Source organism: Grampus griseus (genome assembly GCF_964374135.1).
Source record: "Grampus griseus genome assembly, chromosome: 16".
NCBI lineage: Eukaryota > Metazoa > Chordata > Mammalia > Artiodactyla > Delphinidae > Grampus > Grampus griseus.
In genome coordinates, this window is record NC_139010.1 from 4,712,092 (window position 1) to 4,731,459 (window position 19,368).

The following is a 19,368-nucleotide window of genomic DNA, read 5'->3' on the forward strand; positions in this document are numbered from 1 at the left end:
TTATGTACTTGTGTATTTAACCACTATTAACATAGCACTTATTGTATGCTAGGCACCATCCTAAATGCTTTACAAATATTAATCCATATAATGACCCTGTGAGGTACGTATCATTATCATCCCTGTTTTGAAGATGAAGAAACCAAAACACAGAGAAGTTAAATGACCCAAGATTTGAACTCATGTACTCTGGCTCCCAAGTGCATGCTTTTATCTCAGTGTTGTCTCTCATCTAAGTTTGTGAATTAGAAACCCAGAGTCCAGCCTTTTGGCTAAAAATGCAGAATAAAGCATGCACACACAAAAAACACACAAAAAACATTACCGTTATCAGTTTTTTGTATTAAGATTTGTGATCGAGATTTTACGTAAAATAGTCATAGAGCTTTAGAACTGAGCGTAATCTTAGGGATAGCTGAAGTTGTTAGTAATTGGGCAATTAGCGTGATGTATAGTGCTTTAGAGCTGAGTGGTGTTAAGGTTGAATACAAGACTGCTTTTCTTTTTTTTTTTAAATATATGTGCTGTCCTGTAGGCATTATTGTTCCATTTACAGAGCACAGGCAGAGTAGATGTAACATAATTCTTCTTTTTTTAAAAAAATTTATTTATTTTTGTCTGCGTTCGGTCTTTGTTACTGCGTGCGGGCTTTCTCTAGTTGCGGTAAGCGGGGGCTACTCTTCGTTGCGGTGCGCGGGCTTCTCATTGAGGTGGCTTCTCTTGTTGCCGAGCACGGGCTCTAGGCGCGCGGGCTTCAGTAGTTGCGGCGCTCAGGCTCGGTAGTTGTGGCTCGTGGGCTCTAGAGCGCAGGCTCAGTAGCTGTGGCGCACGGGCTTAGTTGCTCCACGGCGTGTGGGATCTTCCTGGACCAGGGCTCGCACCTGTGTCTCCTGCATTGGCAGGCGGAATCTTAACCACTGCGCCACCAGGGAAGTCCCACAAAGACTCCTTTTCCTGTGGTATTAAACTGCTTCTTTTTCAAGACAGAGTATAAACATGGTAGCCCATTTTAGGGGAGAAAATTGTGCCAAGTTAAGTTGGTGTCGTTTTCCATTATCCTTGACCCCAGCTTGCTTACTACTTCATAGATAGATGTAGGAGTCAGGACACAGAGGATGTGTCAGGTTCAAGGTGAGAATGAGATCAAGGAGTGAAATAGAAGTTTGGGTCTAAGAACAAACTAATTGACAGATATCGTTTTTTAAAAAAGGTTGAAATAAATTTTAGGCTGAGGAACTTCTGTTTTAATAAAAGCACCACAGTGGAATTTTGCTTTTTGGAAGTAGAAGATTCTGGTGTATTTGACTGAAATTTTCCTCTTATCTTACAGTGAAAAAGGCAATACTGTTCCCGGATATGATTTTTTGGTGAATTCTGTCTGGCCAGAAATAGTACGAGGATTAGAAGAAAAATTGCCCTCACTTTTTAATGCTGGGAATCCCGATGCCTTTCACCAGGTACCTTTTCCTCCATCGTCTTGATTCTTGAAGATGTTAACCTGAGACTTTAGGATAATCGTATCTTTTCTGCACAGTCTTGGTTCTGTGGTTTTAGGAAAAACCACAGTCTGAGTTACATAGCAAGCATTTACCTTAAAACACGCACTGTTTTATTCAAGTCATAGATAGTCTCTGATAACTTCAAGGACTAAGAATATTTTTTAGAATGTAAAGTAAAATTCAGTCTAGATGCAATTGGGACTAGATCTGAATATTCTAGTTTTTAAAAAGATCCTAAGGACCATTAAAAACAAGGCTGTTTGCAGTTGTTTTCCATGAAAAATTAAGTTTGTAGATATCTACCGTACCGTTTTGAAGGAAAACGAAGGATTGGATTGGATTTTAAAATGCAATATGTAAGTGTCCTCTATAATTGGAAAGATTAGGAGGCCTCGATATTTTCATTTTTAAAAAAAAAAATCATTTAAAAGACTTCACGGTTGATATTTCAGTAGACTCGTATGTTAATTTTCCGTTGTACCATTTTTTAAAGACAGTACGTAGTGTCCTGGAGAAGAATCAAGGCTCTCGGCCAGGTGGCCTGAGTCCGTGCCCAGCTCCCCTGCTCAGTACTCGTGTTGCTCAGCCCCTCGGTGCCTCTCCTCTCCTTCCTGCTCTGGATTTTGATTTTTGGGTTTTTGATTGTTTTATTCAACATGACAATCTTTGTCTTTCGCTTAGGTAATTTGTTAAATTTACAATGATCGTAGTGACTGATATATTTGGGGTTTCTTTGGTTCTTCCTATTTGTCCCATTTTTCTTCCTTCCTTTCCTTTCTCCCTTCTTTTTTTCTTTCCTTTTCCGCCTTCTCTGTATTTTGGACTTTTGGGGATTTGTTTGCCTCATTTATTCTGTTTTTCCCCTCTACTAATTTGGAAGTTCTACCCTTTATTTCTTGATGTATTAAGTAACCTTAGTGGTTACTTAACAGAATCTAAAGCTCACTGGTGTTCTTCAGCCCCCCAAACAGCACAGGGATCTTCGAGGACTTTGATGCCAGTCGCCCCATTCCATCGTATCTATTACTGTTTCCAGGGTCTTATTTCTATTTTGATTTTTTTTATCCCCCAAATTGGGCGTTATTTTTATTGTTTTACGTGGTCATCGTTCTCCTCTCAGAATTATTCCACGTGTTTATCATTTCCTTTGCTTCCTGTTCCTTCTTGGATGTTAGACCTTTTTTCTTGGATCATTTTCCTTCTTCCTGAAATTCATCTATTAGCAGGGCCTGTTGATAATAAGTTTCACTTTTTTGTGATAAACCCTCAGTTTGTATGTCTGACAATAACTTTATACCTTTTGTGTTTGAAAGGTAGTTTTGATGGAAGTAGAATTCTCTGCACTTTGAACATTGTCTCTTGACTTCCGTCATGAAAATAGTTACTGTTGTTTCTTTGCAGTCATCATGCCGTCTCTCCCAGATCTTGCCTGCGACTCTAGTGTGCTGCTTCATTATGGGAATCTAGTGTGGGCTTCTTTTTCTGTATCGTATTTAGGATTTGTTGGCTTTCCTGGATCTGAGGATTGGTGGTTTTTAATCAGCTCTGTCTCATTTTTATTCATTAACTCTTCAGTGTGCTTTTCTCTCATTCCTCTATTATTTTCTTCTAGAACTTTTGATTAGACTTCCTCACTTTATCCTTTGTGTTTCCTGAATTCACTTTTTAATTTTTTGTCTCTTTGTGCTCATTCTGGGTAATTTCTTGGGACTTTTCTCCTAGTTCACTGATTCCTTCTTCAGATTTGTCTAAACTCCTTTTCACCTGTTTCCAATTTACCCTTATTTTCGTTTCTAGAAGTTCTGTTTGCTTCTTTTTCTAACTCTGCTTGGTCAAATTGCTTATTAATTTTTAAAGTGTAGAGAGGCACAAGGTGAGTGTGGTGAGCCTGGGGCCTGGTAGACTTCAAAACAGGGAAGACAACAAACTGGGAGCTTTATTGTCCCAGAAATACCACCGATCTGTTCTCTTGGCCCGTGTTACAGTGTGCTGAACAATATGAGGTCTTGAGCATTAGCAGTTTAAGACCCTTTTCATTCCTCTTTAGAGAATCATTTTGATCGTGTTAGGCTCAGGAGATTTTTCAGCTCAGAAACGAAGCTTTCTGCTAGAGTGTCGACTTTAGAATTCTAAACCAATACTTAACGTTTGCGGGTACAAACATTTCTTGCAAGAAATGCTTTCAGCTTTCAGTTTTAATGGGACATGCTTTTGTGAAGAGAAAAATATTTTTGTATTTTTTCAACACCCATTATATGCAGGGGTATAGTTTTATCCCAAAAAGGATGAGTAATACCTTTCTTTGTCTCAACTCCACACATGTAGACCACACTCAGGGGATTCAGTAAGTGTAGCTCAAAACCAGTTGAAAGAAATTGAACACCTGTGGTAGTGTTACTGCACTAAAATTCCCACATAAGCACAGACATCATCATATTCAGGTGATTGGTTTGGTGACCCAGAACAGAGTCCCTCTTAGTGAGAAGTACATGGGCAGTCCTGCAGTGTCCTCCCCAGAGCCTGGGGACTGGGGAATAGAGCCCTTGCCGAAGGAATGTGCAACTGCAGTTTTGCACTGCTGACTGGCGAGGGTTCTGTTTCCCCTATTTCCTTGCTTTGTTTCTGGGTAAATTCTCTCTGAGCCTAAGCAGAAGAGGAAGCGTCATTTATAAAATAGGGGATGATATAAAAGTAGTTACCGGGTAGGGCAGTTTTCTGGGTTAAAGTAAGAAAGACAATTTTAAGCACTGTGTGAGGATGATAAATATTAAGTAAGTGTTAGCTTCTGCTCTTAATGGTGTTTTTAGATTCCTCCTGTCAATCTTCACGCTGTGCCATCTATAAAAAGGATGTAATTACTCACATGGTTTGAGTCTTTCTTTCCTTTTTAAAATTTTCTACTTCTTCTTCTGGAGAGGCAATGAAAATTATACCACTTAATCTGCAATCTCTTGTGATTCCAATGGACTGGGTTAGGGGTGCCCTAGAAGATGGGGGAGAGCTGTCGCTTAAAGACCACTGGACTTAGGATGCCTGGGTCTCCTGACGGGCTTGCCACCTAGGACCTTGAGCACGTCACAGAACCTCTTTGGGCATTACTTGATCTTTAAGCGGGGACCTTGGAAGGAAGATCCCATAAGGTCCTTATCAGATCCAGAAACTATGATTCTGTGTGTTGATCTTTATCTTGATTACAGCTTTTTTCGCTATATGATCCCAGTTCTGGTTAGTTCACTTGAAATGAAAATGCCACCTGTTTGTTCTTATTTTAGAAATATACCATAAGTATGGATTTTGTAAGAACATTTGAACGGCAATGTGGATCACAGGCCAGTGTAAAAAGATTAAGAGCACATCCCGCCTATCACAGCTTCAATAATAAGTGGAACTTGCCTGTGTATTTTCAAATAAGGTCAGTAATTTACCCCCCCCCACCTCCACCCTTCTAAAACAGAATTTGAGCACCAGTTAAGTATGTTGGCTCCAGCTAACAGCCCCTTCTTGATCATCATACTGTTCTTTGGGAAACAAAATGTAGAGTGGAAGTGCACAGAAGTATCGTGATTGCCAAAGTTCTGGCTTGTATGACAGAAAGATAAGTCTTACTCCTTGGTCATTAGACAGCTGAGAACACTAGACTCAGAGTGAGCTAGACCAGGCCTGGCTTCATTCCCACGTGCTACGTCCTTGTTCGTCCTGAAGAGACAGGAAGAGCGGGTCACCTGGCAGCTCTTTCTCCCCGTTTTCCTCTCTCATCACCTGCTTCAAATAGCAGACCTACCCTGCATTTGTTGTTTTGCTCATCGGGAACATTTTTTGTCCTCAGAGGGAGGCGGGAGAAATGTTCTCTCTTAAAGTGGTCTCTGTAGCTGATTCCGTCTTAGCACCTGATCGTAATTCTACCTATTGGTTTGGATTCCTTTACGATACTTTGTGACATTTTTTCTCTCTATTCTGGAAAACGCTGACACGTTTCTTCCAGATGTCATAATATCACCTGTGTCAGTAAGTGGTTCTGTAGACTGTTTGGGGGAATTTAGGATAAATTCTTAACAGTATGTGTTCCCTTAGAAGAATAGGTGATAATAGCCATTTGTGCAGCTTCTCTTGAGTGAGATCACAGTAAGCTCCTCCGTAGAACGGCGTTAACGAGAGCATTTGAGCTAGAATGCTCTTTCAAGACAGGCTTTTTGTTTAAATTGTTGGATGTTTTCATTAATTATGATGCAGTCCTTCCCCAGGGTTCTAAGGAATAATTACAGAGGGAGATATACTAAGAACTAGATACCTTGATTTGTAATTACTCGCCATGATTGAGAATGTATGTAATCATCTTTTGATAGTGAAATCGTAGCCGTCAGACTGTTAGTAAATGCCCTTTTACACACAATACTGGGTTTTATGCTTAATTTTTCAAGGTTACATTATCCTGTAGGTAGGAAATTAAGGATTTTTTTTGTGTAAGATACTCATGGACTGCATGGGAAGTAGTCGTTACGTGATGATGAAAACTAAGCCAGGGCAAGAAGCCCTTTTGGTTTGTGAGAAGAATTTTAAATGGTGAAGCATCACTTTATAGCATAAGACTGCAGTAGAGAAATAATGTTTCAACTGTCCCATGTCTTTTGTAGTCCAGGTTCAAAGTTAGATTGCTTTAGATATCCAATGCCATCAGCCCATGCTCCCGTCTACTGCCTCCGAACCCCTCTTTTCTAGTCATTTTCCCCAGACCCCAGGGCCCCATGCTTGGTAATCTTGCACTGTCACCTTGCTTCCTGGAGCTCTGGGCCCCGCAGGGGCGGCACAGCCCGGCCTCGGCAGGTTCTCCTCTCATTATACGTTCTCTCAAAGCTGGTGATTGAGCCTTAAACTCTGTCGGAACTCAGCCAGTTCCCTGAAAGACGTTTTCACCTTCAGCAGATTTTAGCCATAGCATTCAAAGGGATTGGTTAACTTTTCTTTGTAAACAGTCTTATTTAAAATGTATAAAATTAAAAAAAAATTACGTTTGAGTTATGCAGTGTGGAACTTCATAACTTTCAATACATCTGCTTTTCTGTTTAAGAAATAAATTCAAGTAATACTTTATGGGACACCGTTCTGTTGATTTTTATCAGGCATTAGATTGTTTATTCTGAGGGATGACAGAATGTTTTGCGAACACCGCTGGGGTCAGAGTTGTAGTGTTACCTGATTCACCTCAGGGTCATTTAAAGTAAGCCTAAAGCCAGTGGGGTGATGATGTGTTGACATGTTTCTAGGAAGAAGTATTAATATTGCACCCTCAGTAACAGGTGGATGCTCCCGGGTCTGACTCTATGCCTGCATCCCCATCACCTTCAGGAAAAAGGCAGCCCTGGCCCACACACACCGTTCTGTGAGCACTTGTGCACCCCTCCTGCCCCTGGTACCCTACTGTGTCTGCGCTTCATTTGTTCTTACAGGAGTATCGGAGTAGGGTTAGGACTCCGTTTCTCATAGGAAGAGATTAAATGTACACGTGTGCAGAGCAGTCTCAAATGGTAGCGAATCAGTGGCTGCCTGGAAACTGGGCTGGTCGCCCTTTAAATGCCACAGGCAAAGCGTTAGGTCTTTTTTAATTGAAATCTCGCAAGAATGTTATATGCTCCCAGGACGGTCACATGTGTGTTCTGTGTCTGTCACGTTCAGCACGCGCTGAGCATGGCGTAGCTCCTTTATGACATGGAGTCCGTGTGGCACTAACGTACCTTCCTTTCCCTCCACCCTCCGCAAGTGTGTGCCTGCGCGAAGTAGAGACATGCGTTGGGAAGTGCGTCTCCAGACCCTCCCCAAACCCAAATGTAAGAATTTGGGAGTGTTTGTATTTGGGTTGCCTTTCTTACAAATCTCCTATCAAGAGTAGAATAGCATCCCATATACACATGAAGACTACAGCACAACTTTTCAAATTCCACCAAAGTAACATCTCACTTTGTTTCTTTTCTAAGAAGTATAACGTATCACTTCAATCCTGGAAGCTACTGCTCAGCAAGGCTGTGCCAGGGGCTGGTGCTGGGCTCCTGGCCCTTGGGGCTAAGGGGACAGCTGGGTCACGTGACATAGACAGCTTTCCTTTCAAGGGTCCAACAGCTGGTCCCACGCAGTCAGCACGTCTGTGTGAAATGCACTGGTGTCGGGTCTGCTGCATTTTTCTTGCACTTTCTCGTTTGTGTGTTCATCAGAACTGTCACAGACGTACATGTAATTTTATCCCGTGTCTTTCCTTACACTGAACTATACCTGCTCTTCCCATGGCTGCAGAGCTGTGAGCTGACCTCTCTTCATGCTGCGCTCAGCATGGATGTGCTGCACGTTTACAGGCCCTTCCCTTCCTTGGGGCCTGGTGTTCCCGTTGTAAGTGGTGCTGTGTTAGCTGTCAGGCCTTTTCCGTGTTTTGCGGATTTGGAGGAAAGGTGGGCTGAGGGTCTGAGGCTGACGCAGGTGCTGGTTTGCTCCCTCCACTGCGGGGCAGCCCCTCCCCGTCCTCACTGTGCTCGGGGCCACCGCCTCCTTCGCTGGGCCCCGGCGCTCTCTTCTGTTCCCCGCTTGCCTTCTATCACTTGCTCTCTCTCTGCCTCTCTCTGCTGCTTGGAGAGACTAGCCTTTCGCAGGGCAGAGGGCGAGTCCTTTCCCTCCCTGTGGTGTAGGGACGCTGCAGGCACCGGCCAGCTCCAGTGGCCAGGGCGGTCCAGAGTCCTCCGCTGTCAGCCACTCGCACCTTTGTGGCGGACGGGGTGGCTGCTCCTTGTGTGAAGTGCTTTTACTCCTGAAAACCAGCCTCTGAACTGCTTTTAAAAAGCACGTGAGTGCTATCCAAAAACCAGAATTACGACTTCAGTAAATTGAAGCATGTGTCAGAATTTATTGCTAGCAAAGGAACTAGCAGGTGACAGAAGAGTGTATGGTAAAGAAAGTATGAAGATGGAAGAGCTATATAGTTGGGAAGAAAGATGCTACGTAAGCAGCTAGTTAAGGAAATACACACGCGCACACACACAAAGTTTTCATTTCAGAGTCATAAAAATGTGTCCACACTAGTCATTAAAATAGAAGTCTGTGACAGGATGGTATGAGGGCACAAGTGGGCCAGCAGAGGAAAAAGAAAACCCATCAGGAAGCAGATCTTGAGCCTCGGGGCCGGCGGGCCAGTTACCATGGCAACGTGAGAGACCGGCAGCAGGGCAGCAGATGTTCGAGGAGCGCCAGGCAGAGAGCTGTTCTGGTGTAACTGCCTCTACCTTCAGTGATCTTTCTCAAGCTGCGATCAAAGACACAGAATACAGCTTTCTCATTTCTTAGTTTGGGGGACATTCACTTTCTTCTGATAGGGCTGATGTAAGGGGATTGGAAAAACCAGTCTTGCGGCCTTGAAGTGATTACCTGATTATAGCTGGTGGGACTTGCCAGAAATGGCTTCCTACTGGATTAATTGAGACACGTTTATTTCCTGCTTGGTAAAAAAAAGTCTGGAGAACAGGCATCAGGGCTCGTGCGGCATCTCTGACAGTGCTGGCCTCACCAACAAGCCAGTGGAGGAAGGTCCTGTTTCGTGGGGAGAGGGGAGGATGGGTGGGACAGCCGCCTGCAGCAGAGAAAACAACAGTTTACACTCTTGTTTTTCTCTCAGATTTAGAGAAATAGCGGGATCCTTAGAAGCAGCACTTACAGATGTCCTGGAAGACGCACCAGGTAACTTCCTCAAAGTGACAAATGACAGGCTGTCACTGAGTTAAGTAGGCTCACCAAGTCATCTTGGGGACCTCAGTACCCTGGGGGCTCTTTCACCTTTTCCTGTCTTCCAGTAAGTTAGACCCAAAGGTGTACTTTAACTCCTTTTTTTAAAAAGGGTTTATAGGGCTTCCCTGGTGGCGCAGTGGTTGAGAGTCCGCCTGCCGATGCAGGGGACACGGGTTCGTGCCCCGTGAGCCATGGCCGCTGAGCCTGCGCTTCCGGAGCCTGTGCTCCGCAACGGGAGAGGCCACGGCAGTGAGAGGCCCGCGTACCGCAAAAAAAAAAAGGTTTATAGAGCTTCTTGCTGTACAGAGATGATAAAAACGCTGCTTTAAGAACACAGGAAGGAGACCTCATTTTCATTCCTCAGTATAACGTGTCAAGGGGATATAACTGCTGCTGTGCTTAAGGGAGCAGCCCTTTTTGTAGCCAAGTGGCCACGCTCCACTTCTCTCCGAAGCTGAGGTGAAGGACCAGGGTGGCCTTCCCTCTGGGCGGGAGGGGGGGTGGGGGGCGATGGCTCACAGCGGGGGCTCCTTGCCCCGGGCCTCCAGAGCCCTTGGGCCAGTCCTGGGACAGTGCGCAGGTGACCGGGGTTAGGATACACTTTGCAGACACGTTTGCATCATTTGCATCCCTACAGCCTCGTTCACCTGTGTCACGTTGTAGCCATGCCCGGTGGCCACTCACCTAGTAGGTGGCTGTTCCTATAGCCGCAAGGGTCTTGGGGCAGCTCCACTCCGCTTTCTGCTCCCTTTCGTGCAGCCAAGTTCCATCTAAACTGCACTCTTTCAGCCTCAAAGTTAGTTTCCAGCTGTTTTTGCCCAAAATGGCCATATGTAATCGACATCCTGTGTTGAAATAGCGTATTCAGGAGAGAAGGAGAAGACAGGACAAATTCAGAACCGAAGGTGAAACCCTTGCCAGTGGCTGCCTCTCCAGCTTGTGCTTGTTGATCTGGTACGAAGTGTCTGCTGGCTGGCGATTCTGAACGCCGCTTATGTCTAATGCCTGTCAGATGCCTGGGAGGGGGAGCCATGTAAAAGTAGAAGGACCTCCCTAAAGCTTTGCTGACAAGAAGGCCGCTGCCTTCACCCTTGGGGTGTACGTGGAAGATTTTAGCCGTTGGCCCTTCAGCTGAGATTCCTTAACCGTATGTTTTTTGTCTAGCTGGAAGTTCGTATTGCCTCTTGGCTTCTCACAGGACGTGGAGCAGCCTGCAGAGGTGTTGGTCTGACCAGATGTTCTTGCCGTTGCTGGTGCATCGTCTGTGGAGACTCACTCTGCAGATTCTCGCACGGTACTCCGTGTTTGTCAAGGAGGTGAGGGCTGGCGGGTGGCTCATCCCTAATCGAGGCTGAAACCAATTAAAGATGGGTGGAGCCGAGCGTGCTGAGAGTCTTAAAGGCCGTGTTGTCATGAGACGTTGATGCGGGGACTGCAGGCCAGCTTCTCAGTTGCTACCCAATTTCGCTTCTGGGTTTCCTTTTCACTCGTGCGTGTGGCCTCGAGGGGCGTCTGCTGTCACGTGGTCAGTGGTTTGTCGTTTGGAAAAGCCCTCACCGGCCACCTCACTTTTCCCTTCTGAAAACCAGGATCTTTGCCTCCAGACTAAAACAGAAATGAAAATTTCTAATGAAATGATTCTAATGAAAATGATTTTTAAAAGGCGTACGTTAGTACCTAGTCTTTGGAAGTGTAAAAACTCCAAGTGGTTGAGATTAAAAGGTAGTAAAATTAATTAACCTTCCCTCCATTTCAGAAGTAGTAGTTGGATGCATTAAGCGTCCGCACGCCTCTGATGGTTTATTAGATATTGTGCGTAAAGCCACGGGAGTACTCGTGTGGTCCCCTGCTGAGCCCCCAGCCCCGCCAGGCCCTGCGCCCGTGTCTCAGAGATGCCTGCTGCACGGACAGCTCAGTGACAGACGCACCCCCCGGCCACGGCAAGGTGATGAGTATAAAAGAGATGTGAGCAGAAGCTTAGGGAAGACGACACGAGGAAGGCCTCATCCATGGAGAGGAAAGCACTCTGTCATCTGGAGCAGAGGGTCTCAGCGGAAAGAGCGCAGGCTTGTGACAGCGTCAGACCTTGGCTCTGCCACTCCTTATCTAATTTCGTGGTCTTAGGGAAATTGAGTCTCAGATTCTTCATCTGTAAAGGAGGAAAACAGCTTCTGTCTGTGCTTGTCGTGAGGAGTAGAGAGAGGTTTGACCAGCAAACTGATAACCAAGGGGCCTGGCAGACAGGGGCGCTCCACGGCAGTTCCTTTCCTCCTCCACCTTTGCCTCTCTCTGCTCAGAGGGGTCTCAGGAGACCACCGTGCTCCATGAAACTGTTCACGAAGACCGTGCCGTTCCTGGGCACGGTCGGGTTGGTACACTTCTGTTAGGCCTGGGCCTGCTACGCCACGCCCAAGCAAGATGCTAGCCAGCAGTTCTTCTCACATCCAGAATATTCCGTTCTTTTCTCGATCGCAGTGCACGTCTCATAGGTTTTTTCCCCTTGTAGCAAAAATCCATTATGCAAAGAACACTTCTGTCGTTTGTGTTATTTGAAGCATAATTAAGGTTTAGATTTTGATTTTTTTACCCTTATGATGATGATAAATTTATTAAGCAGATACCGTACATTATTTACCTTAAGCAGTTAGTTAATTTTTTAAAACCTATGGTGTTCCACATCTTAATTTTCCTTTAGCTTAGGGGCCTGTGGTTTCATTTCTGCCTGTTACCTAAGGAGGGGAAATGCACAGGGGGTTGCAGTTCGTCCTGTTTCTCTGTTTTCCACGCCTGCCTGGGGAGAGGGCTGTGGTGTTTGTCGTGAGTAAACTTTCACGGGATCCTTTGTAGACAGCTGACATTTTATGGTGAGGCACTGACCTGTATAAGTGCGCATGTGTCTTGCTGGTGGAAACATTTAATCGTTGAAACCCTTTTGTTCAGCTTTTACTCAGGCCCATCTCTAATGAAAGTGCCAAGGATATTAGAAAGCCTTCGGGAACCGGCAGCAAAGATCCTTCCGTCGCCCAAGGAAACTGCGAAGACCGAGGAAGCGGCCCTTCCGAGACGAAGCCCGTCGTCCCCGTCTCCAGCACTCAGCTTGTTTACGTGGTCGCAGACCTGGACAGGCTTCAGGAGCAGGTGAGCCTGTGTCCCGGAGGAGTTCTAAGTACCGGCTTCAATGTTTGCAGCGGCTGGCCTCACGGGGCTTAGAACTGTGGGTCCAGAGCACCCTGAGAGCACGTCCGTTCACCTCGCTTCTGGGTGTTGCTCTCGTTTCCCTGCCCGGCGTGCTCGCTCCCCCGTGCTTGCCAGTCCCGCCTAGGACGTGCTAGCCCGGAGCCTCGGCTTCCCTTCAGCAGTGACGCCACAGTCTAGCAGCACGCCAGGCACCGCCGTTTCTTGCATTAGCTCCGCTTACTCTGTGCAGGCATGACCTTTAGTGGTTGGATTTTAATCGTTTCTAATTCACTTGCCCAGTATTTCAGGGTAATATGTAATCTTCAGTTATACTTTGAAAGTGCTGACCTATTAACACGTCTTCCTGTTTTCTCCAAATAGATTCCATGTTCTTGCTTTTACCATTAACAGAACTTTGTGGGATGAGTGTGTTTAAGCGCTGTGATATGCAATTCTGCTTTTCTCAAGTTTGAATATTTTGTGGTGCTTGGACAGATATTGTATGTTTGGAGCAAAAACGTGGTCTTTACCATGTGTTTTTTTGGTACTGGGGAGAGCTGCAGAATAGAAAAGGATTTTGCATGTTTTCTGGGTCTGTTAATAGCCGTGAAAATGCTATTTTCCATGCTGTTGGATTCTTTCATAGTGAAAGCATTAATTAGGAATTTTGTTTTCTTCTGATGAAAACCACTGGAAGTTCTGAGTTTAGTTTTATTGTTCATTAATAATATTCTAGAGTTCGTAGATGCATAAAGAATTGACTCTTCCTTTGATTTATAAAAAGTAACTGAATATATAAAGTGCATATTTATTTCAGCTTCCAGAGCTCTTGGAAACAATCAGGCCAAAACTTGAAGTGATTGGCTTTAAGAATTTTTCTTCTATCTCAGGTAAAAATGAATCTTTAGATTCAGCAAATCTTTGAATAAGAAATAATTTACAATAGAATTTTAGAGACCGTAGGATAAATTTTAACTAACCATTTTCTTCTCTAGTTGTAAGTCCTTGGTGGTTTCTGTATTCTGTTCTGTGTTTATAACTTCCTTGGATGAGACATTTTGTTTAATTCTAATGATCTGATTTGATTTGGTTTGGTGTAGTATGCTCTCTAAATATGTTGACGGTGTTTAAAATAGAATTCACCCCTGGGCCTGGATAGTGTGATTAAACACATGCTTCTGTCTGTGCAGCAGCCCTGGAGGACTCCCGGCTATCTCTGTCTGCCTGTGTGCCTGCCTTGAGTGACAGAGTCACCCAGGACTTGAGTGAGTCTTGCTTCAGTCACCTGAAAAGTGCCCTGGAGGTTCCCAGGCTGTACCGAAGAACCAACAAGGTCAGTGCCCTCACTGAAAAGGGTTTCGAGGTTGGGAAATATATATCAGGAAGGCCAGAGAGGGAGGAATTGGTTAGGCGAGGGACAGAAATAGGTGCTCGGGGGGAGAATCCGCCTCCTGGAGAGAAACCCTATTCGTGAGAAGGGGGCTCCTCAGTAGATGTGGCACAGACACAACTGAGGTAGTTGGACTTGCACAGCACGGACTTCTGGCCTTAAGGAAAAACCGTATCTTCAAAGAAAGCATTTTAATAGAATACTTTTAAGTCCGACCCTTGTTTTGGTCTTCATATCTTATACTTGAAAAGATTTGAATTTACCTTATTTCTTTTATATTGTCATTGGAAGTACCTGCTTTCTCCTGTCTTTTACTAGGTAAGGTATAAAAAAAAGCTGCATTAAAAAATATTAAAGGCATTTATAAGGTGAAAAATTAAGCTCACACTGGTGTTCAGAGTCGAGTTCTGTGTCCTCACTTTGTAGAATGGGGATTTGGGGGGATTTGTTTTTACCAGCGTCTTAATTTTCCCTCTTGAACTCCCATTTTCATGCGTTTATTTATGCTCATTTCATTCTTGTCAGTTCTCACTTATTTTCCCTCTAGATTTTCTTTTCTCCCAGTTGGATAGTTGGATTTTAGGCCATTTACAACTGAAATTATTCTCAGGAACTGTGAGAACCTCCTGCAGCATTGTGCTCCTTTGGAACATCCCGGAGTTCCTACAGACACGCCTGGGCGGGGCCGCGTCTTTGTTGTGCGCTGAGCCTGCGGCCTGGTCTGCTGCTGTCTGGTCTGCTGCTGTCGGGGTTACTCGTCCCGCCCTGCCCGTGTTCTGGGTGCAGCGAGCGGCTGGGCTGAGTGCTGAGCTGAGACCCAGCTCACCTCCGCTGGGGATGTTCTCCTTTTCCTTTTAAAATCTGGGACACTCCAGCAGAATTCCCATTTCTAGCAAGAGTACCTTATCTCCCGATTTTCTGGTCTGAAGTGGGAGAGACCTATTTTATTTTGCCAAATTCATTACTTTTCCTTTAGGAATCTAGCAACTTTTCCTTTTCTCTTCAACGGGGTGTTACATTTACCGAGCGCTTGCATCTTAGGTCAGACACCGTGCTAAAGACTTTATACCCTCATTAGTCCTACAGAGTGAGCGTCCGTGTCCTTACTCACGGATGAAGAAACCAAAACTAAGAAAAGTCAGACACCCTAGATCCTAAGCTCTCACGTGGTGGTCTGTTGGCCAGCAGCGGACGGTCGCTGGTGGGAGCTTGTTAGAAATGTGCCATCTCAAAACTTGGCCCTGTTCCCCTCCCTGCAACACACACCGAATCAGACCCGGAATTAACGGGGTGGCCAGGTGATCTGTGTGGACAGCAGGTTAGGGAGCCTGAGTCCAGTCGCTCCGGGCATCGTCCTCCCCGGCTGTCTCTCCACGGCTCCCTCTTGGTCTCCAGGGGTCTTTCTGTGGACAACGCTTGTATGTGTCTCAGAACTGGTACCTGCGTAATGCCCTTTTGAACGTGAGGTTTGGGTAACTTACTCTCTTTCTTCTTTTTTTGTTTTTTCTGTTCATCTTTAACCCCTACCAACGTTATTCCAGGAGGTGCCAACGACAGCCTCCTCTTATGTGGACAGTGCTCTGAAGCCGTTGCACCAGCTTCAGAGCGAGCACAAGGATAAGCTCAAACAAGCCACAATTCAGCAGTGGTTAGAAGGCGCTCTCTCTGACAGCACGCATAAGTAAGTAACTTAAAAGCGGACTATTCTGGACTTGCTTAGAAAAGCCCTAAGTCAGACATCACTGGGACCATCACAGGCTGCTTGTAGATAAGGTAGTAAGAACATCCAGTGGCCTCATCGCTGGACAAGGCAGGGTGCGGGCACTCAGTCCCTCCCCGACTGTGCTCGCTCCACCCCACCCAAGGCTCTGCCTGGCCTCTCCCAGCTCACACACCTTTCGGGGCCCAGGCACATTGCACAGTCCCCCCGGCACACTGCCTTGGACTGTCCTTAACGTCGCTTCATGCAGGAATGTTCTGCGAGTCCAGGCACGCTTTCTCCTTTCAGGTCCTTTCTCTTCAGCTCTGTCAGTCCATGATGGCTCCAGTCATGCCACGTAATCAGCAGACTTGCGCTGGGGAGACCCGTGTAATCAAGGAAGCGAAAACACTCATTGTGCAGTGTAATTACAACTGCTGAAGGATGGGTGTCAAAATCCTAAAACTAATGAGAACAGGGGAGGTGTTCAGTATCACTGTGGTCGAGCATCTCTTCATTTCCGATTCCCCCTACTTTTCCCCAAATCCAGCGCTGAGTTATGTCAGAAAGTATATTATTTGATTTTATTGTTGGATTTTTTTTAATTATTAATTTTGCAGTACTATTTTGTTTCTTTCGACCAGTTATGAGTTAAGCAGCATTTGTGAGTTAACTTAGAACATAACAATGAGTTATAATACTGTTTCTGTGGGGAAATGTATTCCAAATGCCAAATAACCAGCTTGTAAACAAAATTTTGAAATATAACTCATTTATAATTTGGAAATTATATTGAAAAGATTTAAAGGCAATTAGTTTTATTTAAAAGTTCTGAAATACTTTTTAAAAGATGAGCTGTTCCTAGAACTGATGGTAAATGAGTTTGTTCCTTGCATTGGGGAACGAGCTGCAGCTGTTCACCCTTTACATGAGAAAGACAGTTTGGCCTGTGATTCTCGCTTAGTGTTCAGGACTGAAATTTTAGACAGAATTCATGTACATAGTTGTTATGTTCCGAGAGGATGCAGTGCTAGACAGTCAAGACCCTGTTTTTCTTTCAGTCTTGAGAAACAGTATTTACCGTGGCTGGTTGTTTTTTTTTTTTTTTTACTGGAATTGAATTTTTATCTTAAAAATCCCTGTTTTGGTCCGCAAAGCTCGCGGGCGTGTTTGGCGTTGTGTCTCTTTCACCAGTCTGTGTGTCTCGTGCTCAAGGTACTATGAGACCGTGTCGGACGTCCTGAACTCCGTGAGGAAGATGGAGGAGAGCCTGAAGAGGCTGAAACAAGCCAGGAGGACTGCTCCCGCCACCCCCGCCGGGCCCAGTGGCGGCGGCATGAGTGACGACGACAAGATCAGGCTGCAGTTGGCCTTGGACGTCGCATATTTAGGAGAGCAGGTGACCTGAGCGCCGCCGTCCTTCCAGGGGGCCTGACTCCACATTCCGAGGGCCTGGCAGCCAGCTGGTGGTGCGCCTGAGCCCAGAGATGCTGGGAGGAGCCGGGAGTCCATTCCCGGTGCTGGAAAAGAGGGCCAGGGCCCCAGACGCTTGAAGGAAGAGGATGGGCCCCTAGGGAACATGAGAAAGAAAAGACAGGCTTTTTGAGGTCCAGGGAATTGACATCCTCTTGGCTCGCTGGCATTCATGTTCCCGAAGCCACTGGGGCTGTGCCCATGGGCAGAGATGGTGTCCTTTTGGTCCACTGCCTGGAACGTGCCTGATACGTCACGGGTGCCAGATGAGGGTCTTTTGAGATATTTGTTAGTTTGACTTTAGGAGAAGAGTTAGGCCGTTGACTTCTCAGTGCGGTGCTTGAAAAATATCTCAGCACAGCTTCTTTGCTTCCCTGGCTGCGTTTTGTAGGTTTTCTATAAAACACAGATTTTTGTGTCACGGCGTGTGGACATTCACGTAGGTACCGTCACGTAGGGGCAGGTGTGGATTCCGCGCACGGCCTTCTGTCCTCACAGACTGTCAGAGCTTTGGGGTGTTCAGAAACTGGCTTTGTCAACTGCTTAGGTTTTCTATAGCAGTAGATCCTCAAGGAAGACCTTTTTGCTAGAGAAAAAGTGGGATCATAACATTCCCATCAGAAGATGCCTTGTTTTCTAGTCACTCTTTCATACGGTTCAGGGTCATCACTAAAAATCTAAATTTTTCCCCTTTCGGGTGAATTTAGAGATGCATTCTGGCAGAAGTCCATTGCCTTGTTCCTTTATTTCTCAAGAGAAACTTAGAAGTCTTTTGACAGGCAGGAAGGTTGGTTATAGACACATGAAGAGCAAACAAGCAAAAGAGTTGTGGGCCGAGGAGGGAAGGAAAAGGCAGTCCTCGACCCCAGCCCCCAGACGAGCCACAGCACGTCGGCAGAGACTCGATACTCTGTCTGGGTTTTTCCAGGTCCGCTTGTGCACGCGTGCGCGTGTAGTTCCTGACAGCTGTTGGGTTAAGGTGGGAGGGACGCTGCATGCTGCGTCTCTGGCACTGAAATAAATCCACAGCAGCTGCTGTGCAAAGCTGTCTGACTGCATCAGCTTCTAAGAAAGGCTTGTGGATGACACACTAAGAAATGAAGGTCTCAGGCCGGTTGTTTTTTGAAAATGCTTCAGTTAAAAAATTACTTTATTATTTCTCTTAGTGTGAATTTTCTCTTCCAGTCCGCAAAAGAGGCTCTTATCCTGGTGAGAGTCTGATTTAATGCACTGAGATAACTTAACACTGGCTTCTTAGAATGACCCCCCGAAATAAATTCTACAATAAGGAAATTTTTTTTTACTGCATTTATTTGAAAGGAAGAAATATCCTACCAGTCACTAGGGAGCTGCCCTTTTCTGGTTCCGTGGAGGGTGAGGTGAGGGTGCGTGTTTTGTTTCCTTCTTTGTAAGGGTCTTCTCCACGTTCAGCTCACATCGCAGTAACTTGATTCATCCCCGTGGCCTTTGCAGATCGAAAAGATAGGCCTGCGGACAAAGGACATAAGAAGCTTTCCAGCTCTTACAGAGCTTGTTGCCGCTGCGAAGGACCAGGCAACGGCGGGGCAGCCTTAAGCATCTTGGAAGAGCCCAGGGGAGAGGAAGTCGGGCCTCGCGCCTGCACGGAAGAAAGCGGCTCTGTTCTCTCACGGCCTGCAGCCAAGAAGCGCTTGCACAGGGTCCCAGCAACGCACCAGGACGGCCTCCCACCGCAGCGTATTTGGGTTTTCTTTCACCCAAAAAGAATACAAAAGCCTTTTTCCGTTGTATGGAAGATAGTTTTTAACTAAGACATTTGAAACTTTCTACTATAGTTTACAGAGCAAATTATTTTATTTTTATCGTAAATCTTAGCGTGGCAGAGCTGATTTCTAAAATATGATTGAAGGAAATATATATATGAATATAAAAAGTCGTCTCCCTGATCCTGCAGTTAGAAGTGGCCGGCTGCAGAGGGGTGACCATACTGTGTGCAAACGCCCTTCTCCACGATGCAAGTAACTGCCCACTTGCTGACTTTCTGGAAGACGCAGTCCTGGTGGCTCCCCCTCCCCCGTTAGGCGTTCAGGAAGAGTGCAGGTCACCCAGGCCTCTGTCAGGAGCAAGAACCAGCGGGGGGATCAGTCTCCTAAATAAAAGAAGAGTCTGCCAAATCCTGTGTACCTCTAATGTGTGAATTCCGCACAAGTCAGATGCTCCTCCGCAGTCATGCCTCTGACGACACGTCCCCTCTTCTTGGCACCTGCAGGGTCCTGTCCACCCAGAGCCTCCCTTCAGGCGCGTGGCAGTTCTGGTCCAGGGGAGGGTGACCCGACGCACCTTCCCGGTAACCGATGCCTGCGTGTCGGGGAGGGAGAAGAGTTGGGAGTGCT

The 19,368-nt window shown here is 45.8% G+C and overlaps 1 protein-coding gene across 2 annotated transcripts in view; it reads left to right on the forward strand.

The window, feature by feature from the left end:
* COG2 (component of oligomeric golgi complex 2) overlaps positions 1-19,139 on the forward strand; it is a 41,474-nt gene extending 22,335 nt beyond the window's left edge. The window contains exons 9-18 of one of the 2 annotated variants that reach the window (XM_082673682.1): positions 1,331-1,457; positions 4,772-4,911; positions 9,148-9,209; positions 10,422-10,573; positions 12,198-12,395; positions 13,252-13,324; positions 13,625-13,767; positions 15,366-15,505; positions 16,739-16,922; positions 18,470-19,139. In XM_082673682.1, coding sequence (XP_082529808.1) covers positions 1,331-1,457; positions 4,772-4,911; positions 9,148-9,209; positions 10,422-10,573; positions 12,198-12,395; positions 13,252-13,324; positions 13,625-13,767; positions 15,366-15,505; positions 16,739-16,922; positions 18,470-18,571 — 1,321 coding nt within the window. In that variant the 3' untranslated portion in view covers positions 18,572-19,139. The remainder of the gene's footprint in view (positions 1-1,330; positions 1,458-4,771; positions 4,912-9,147; positions 9,210-10,421; positions 10,574-12,197; positions 12,396-13,251; positions 13,325-13,624; positions 13,768-15,365; positions 15,506-16,738; positions 16,923-18,469) is intronic. The other variant, XM_082673683.1, reaches the window with a different exon arrangement.
* The last annotated feature ends 229 nt before the right edge of the window (positions 19,140-19,368 follow it).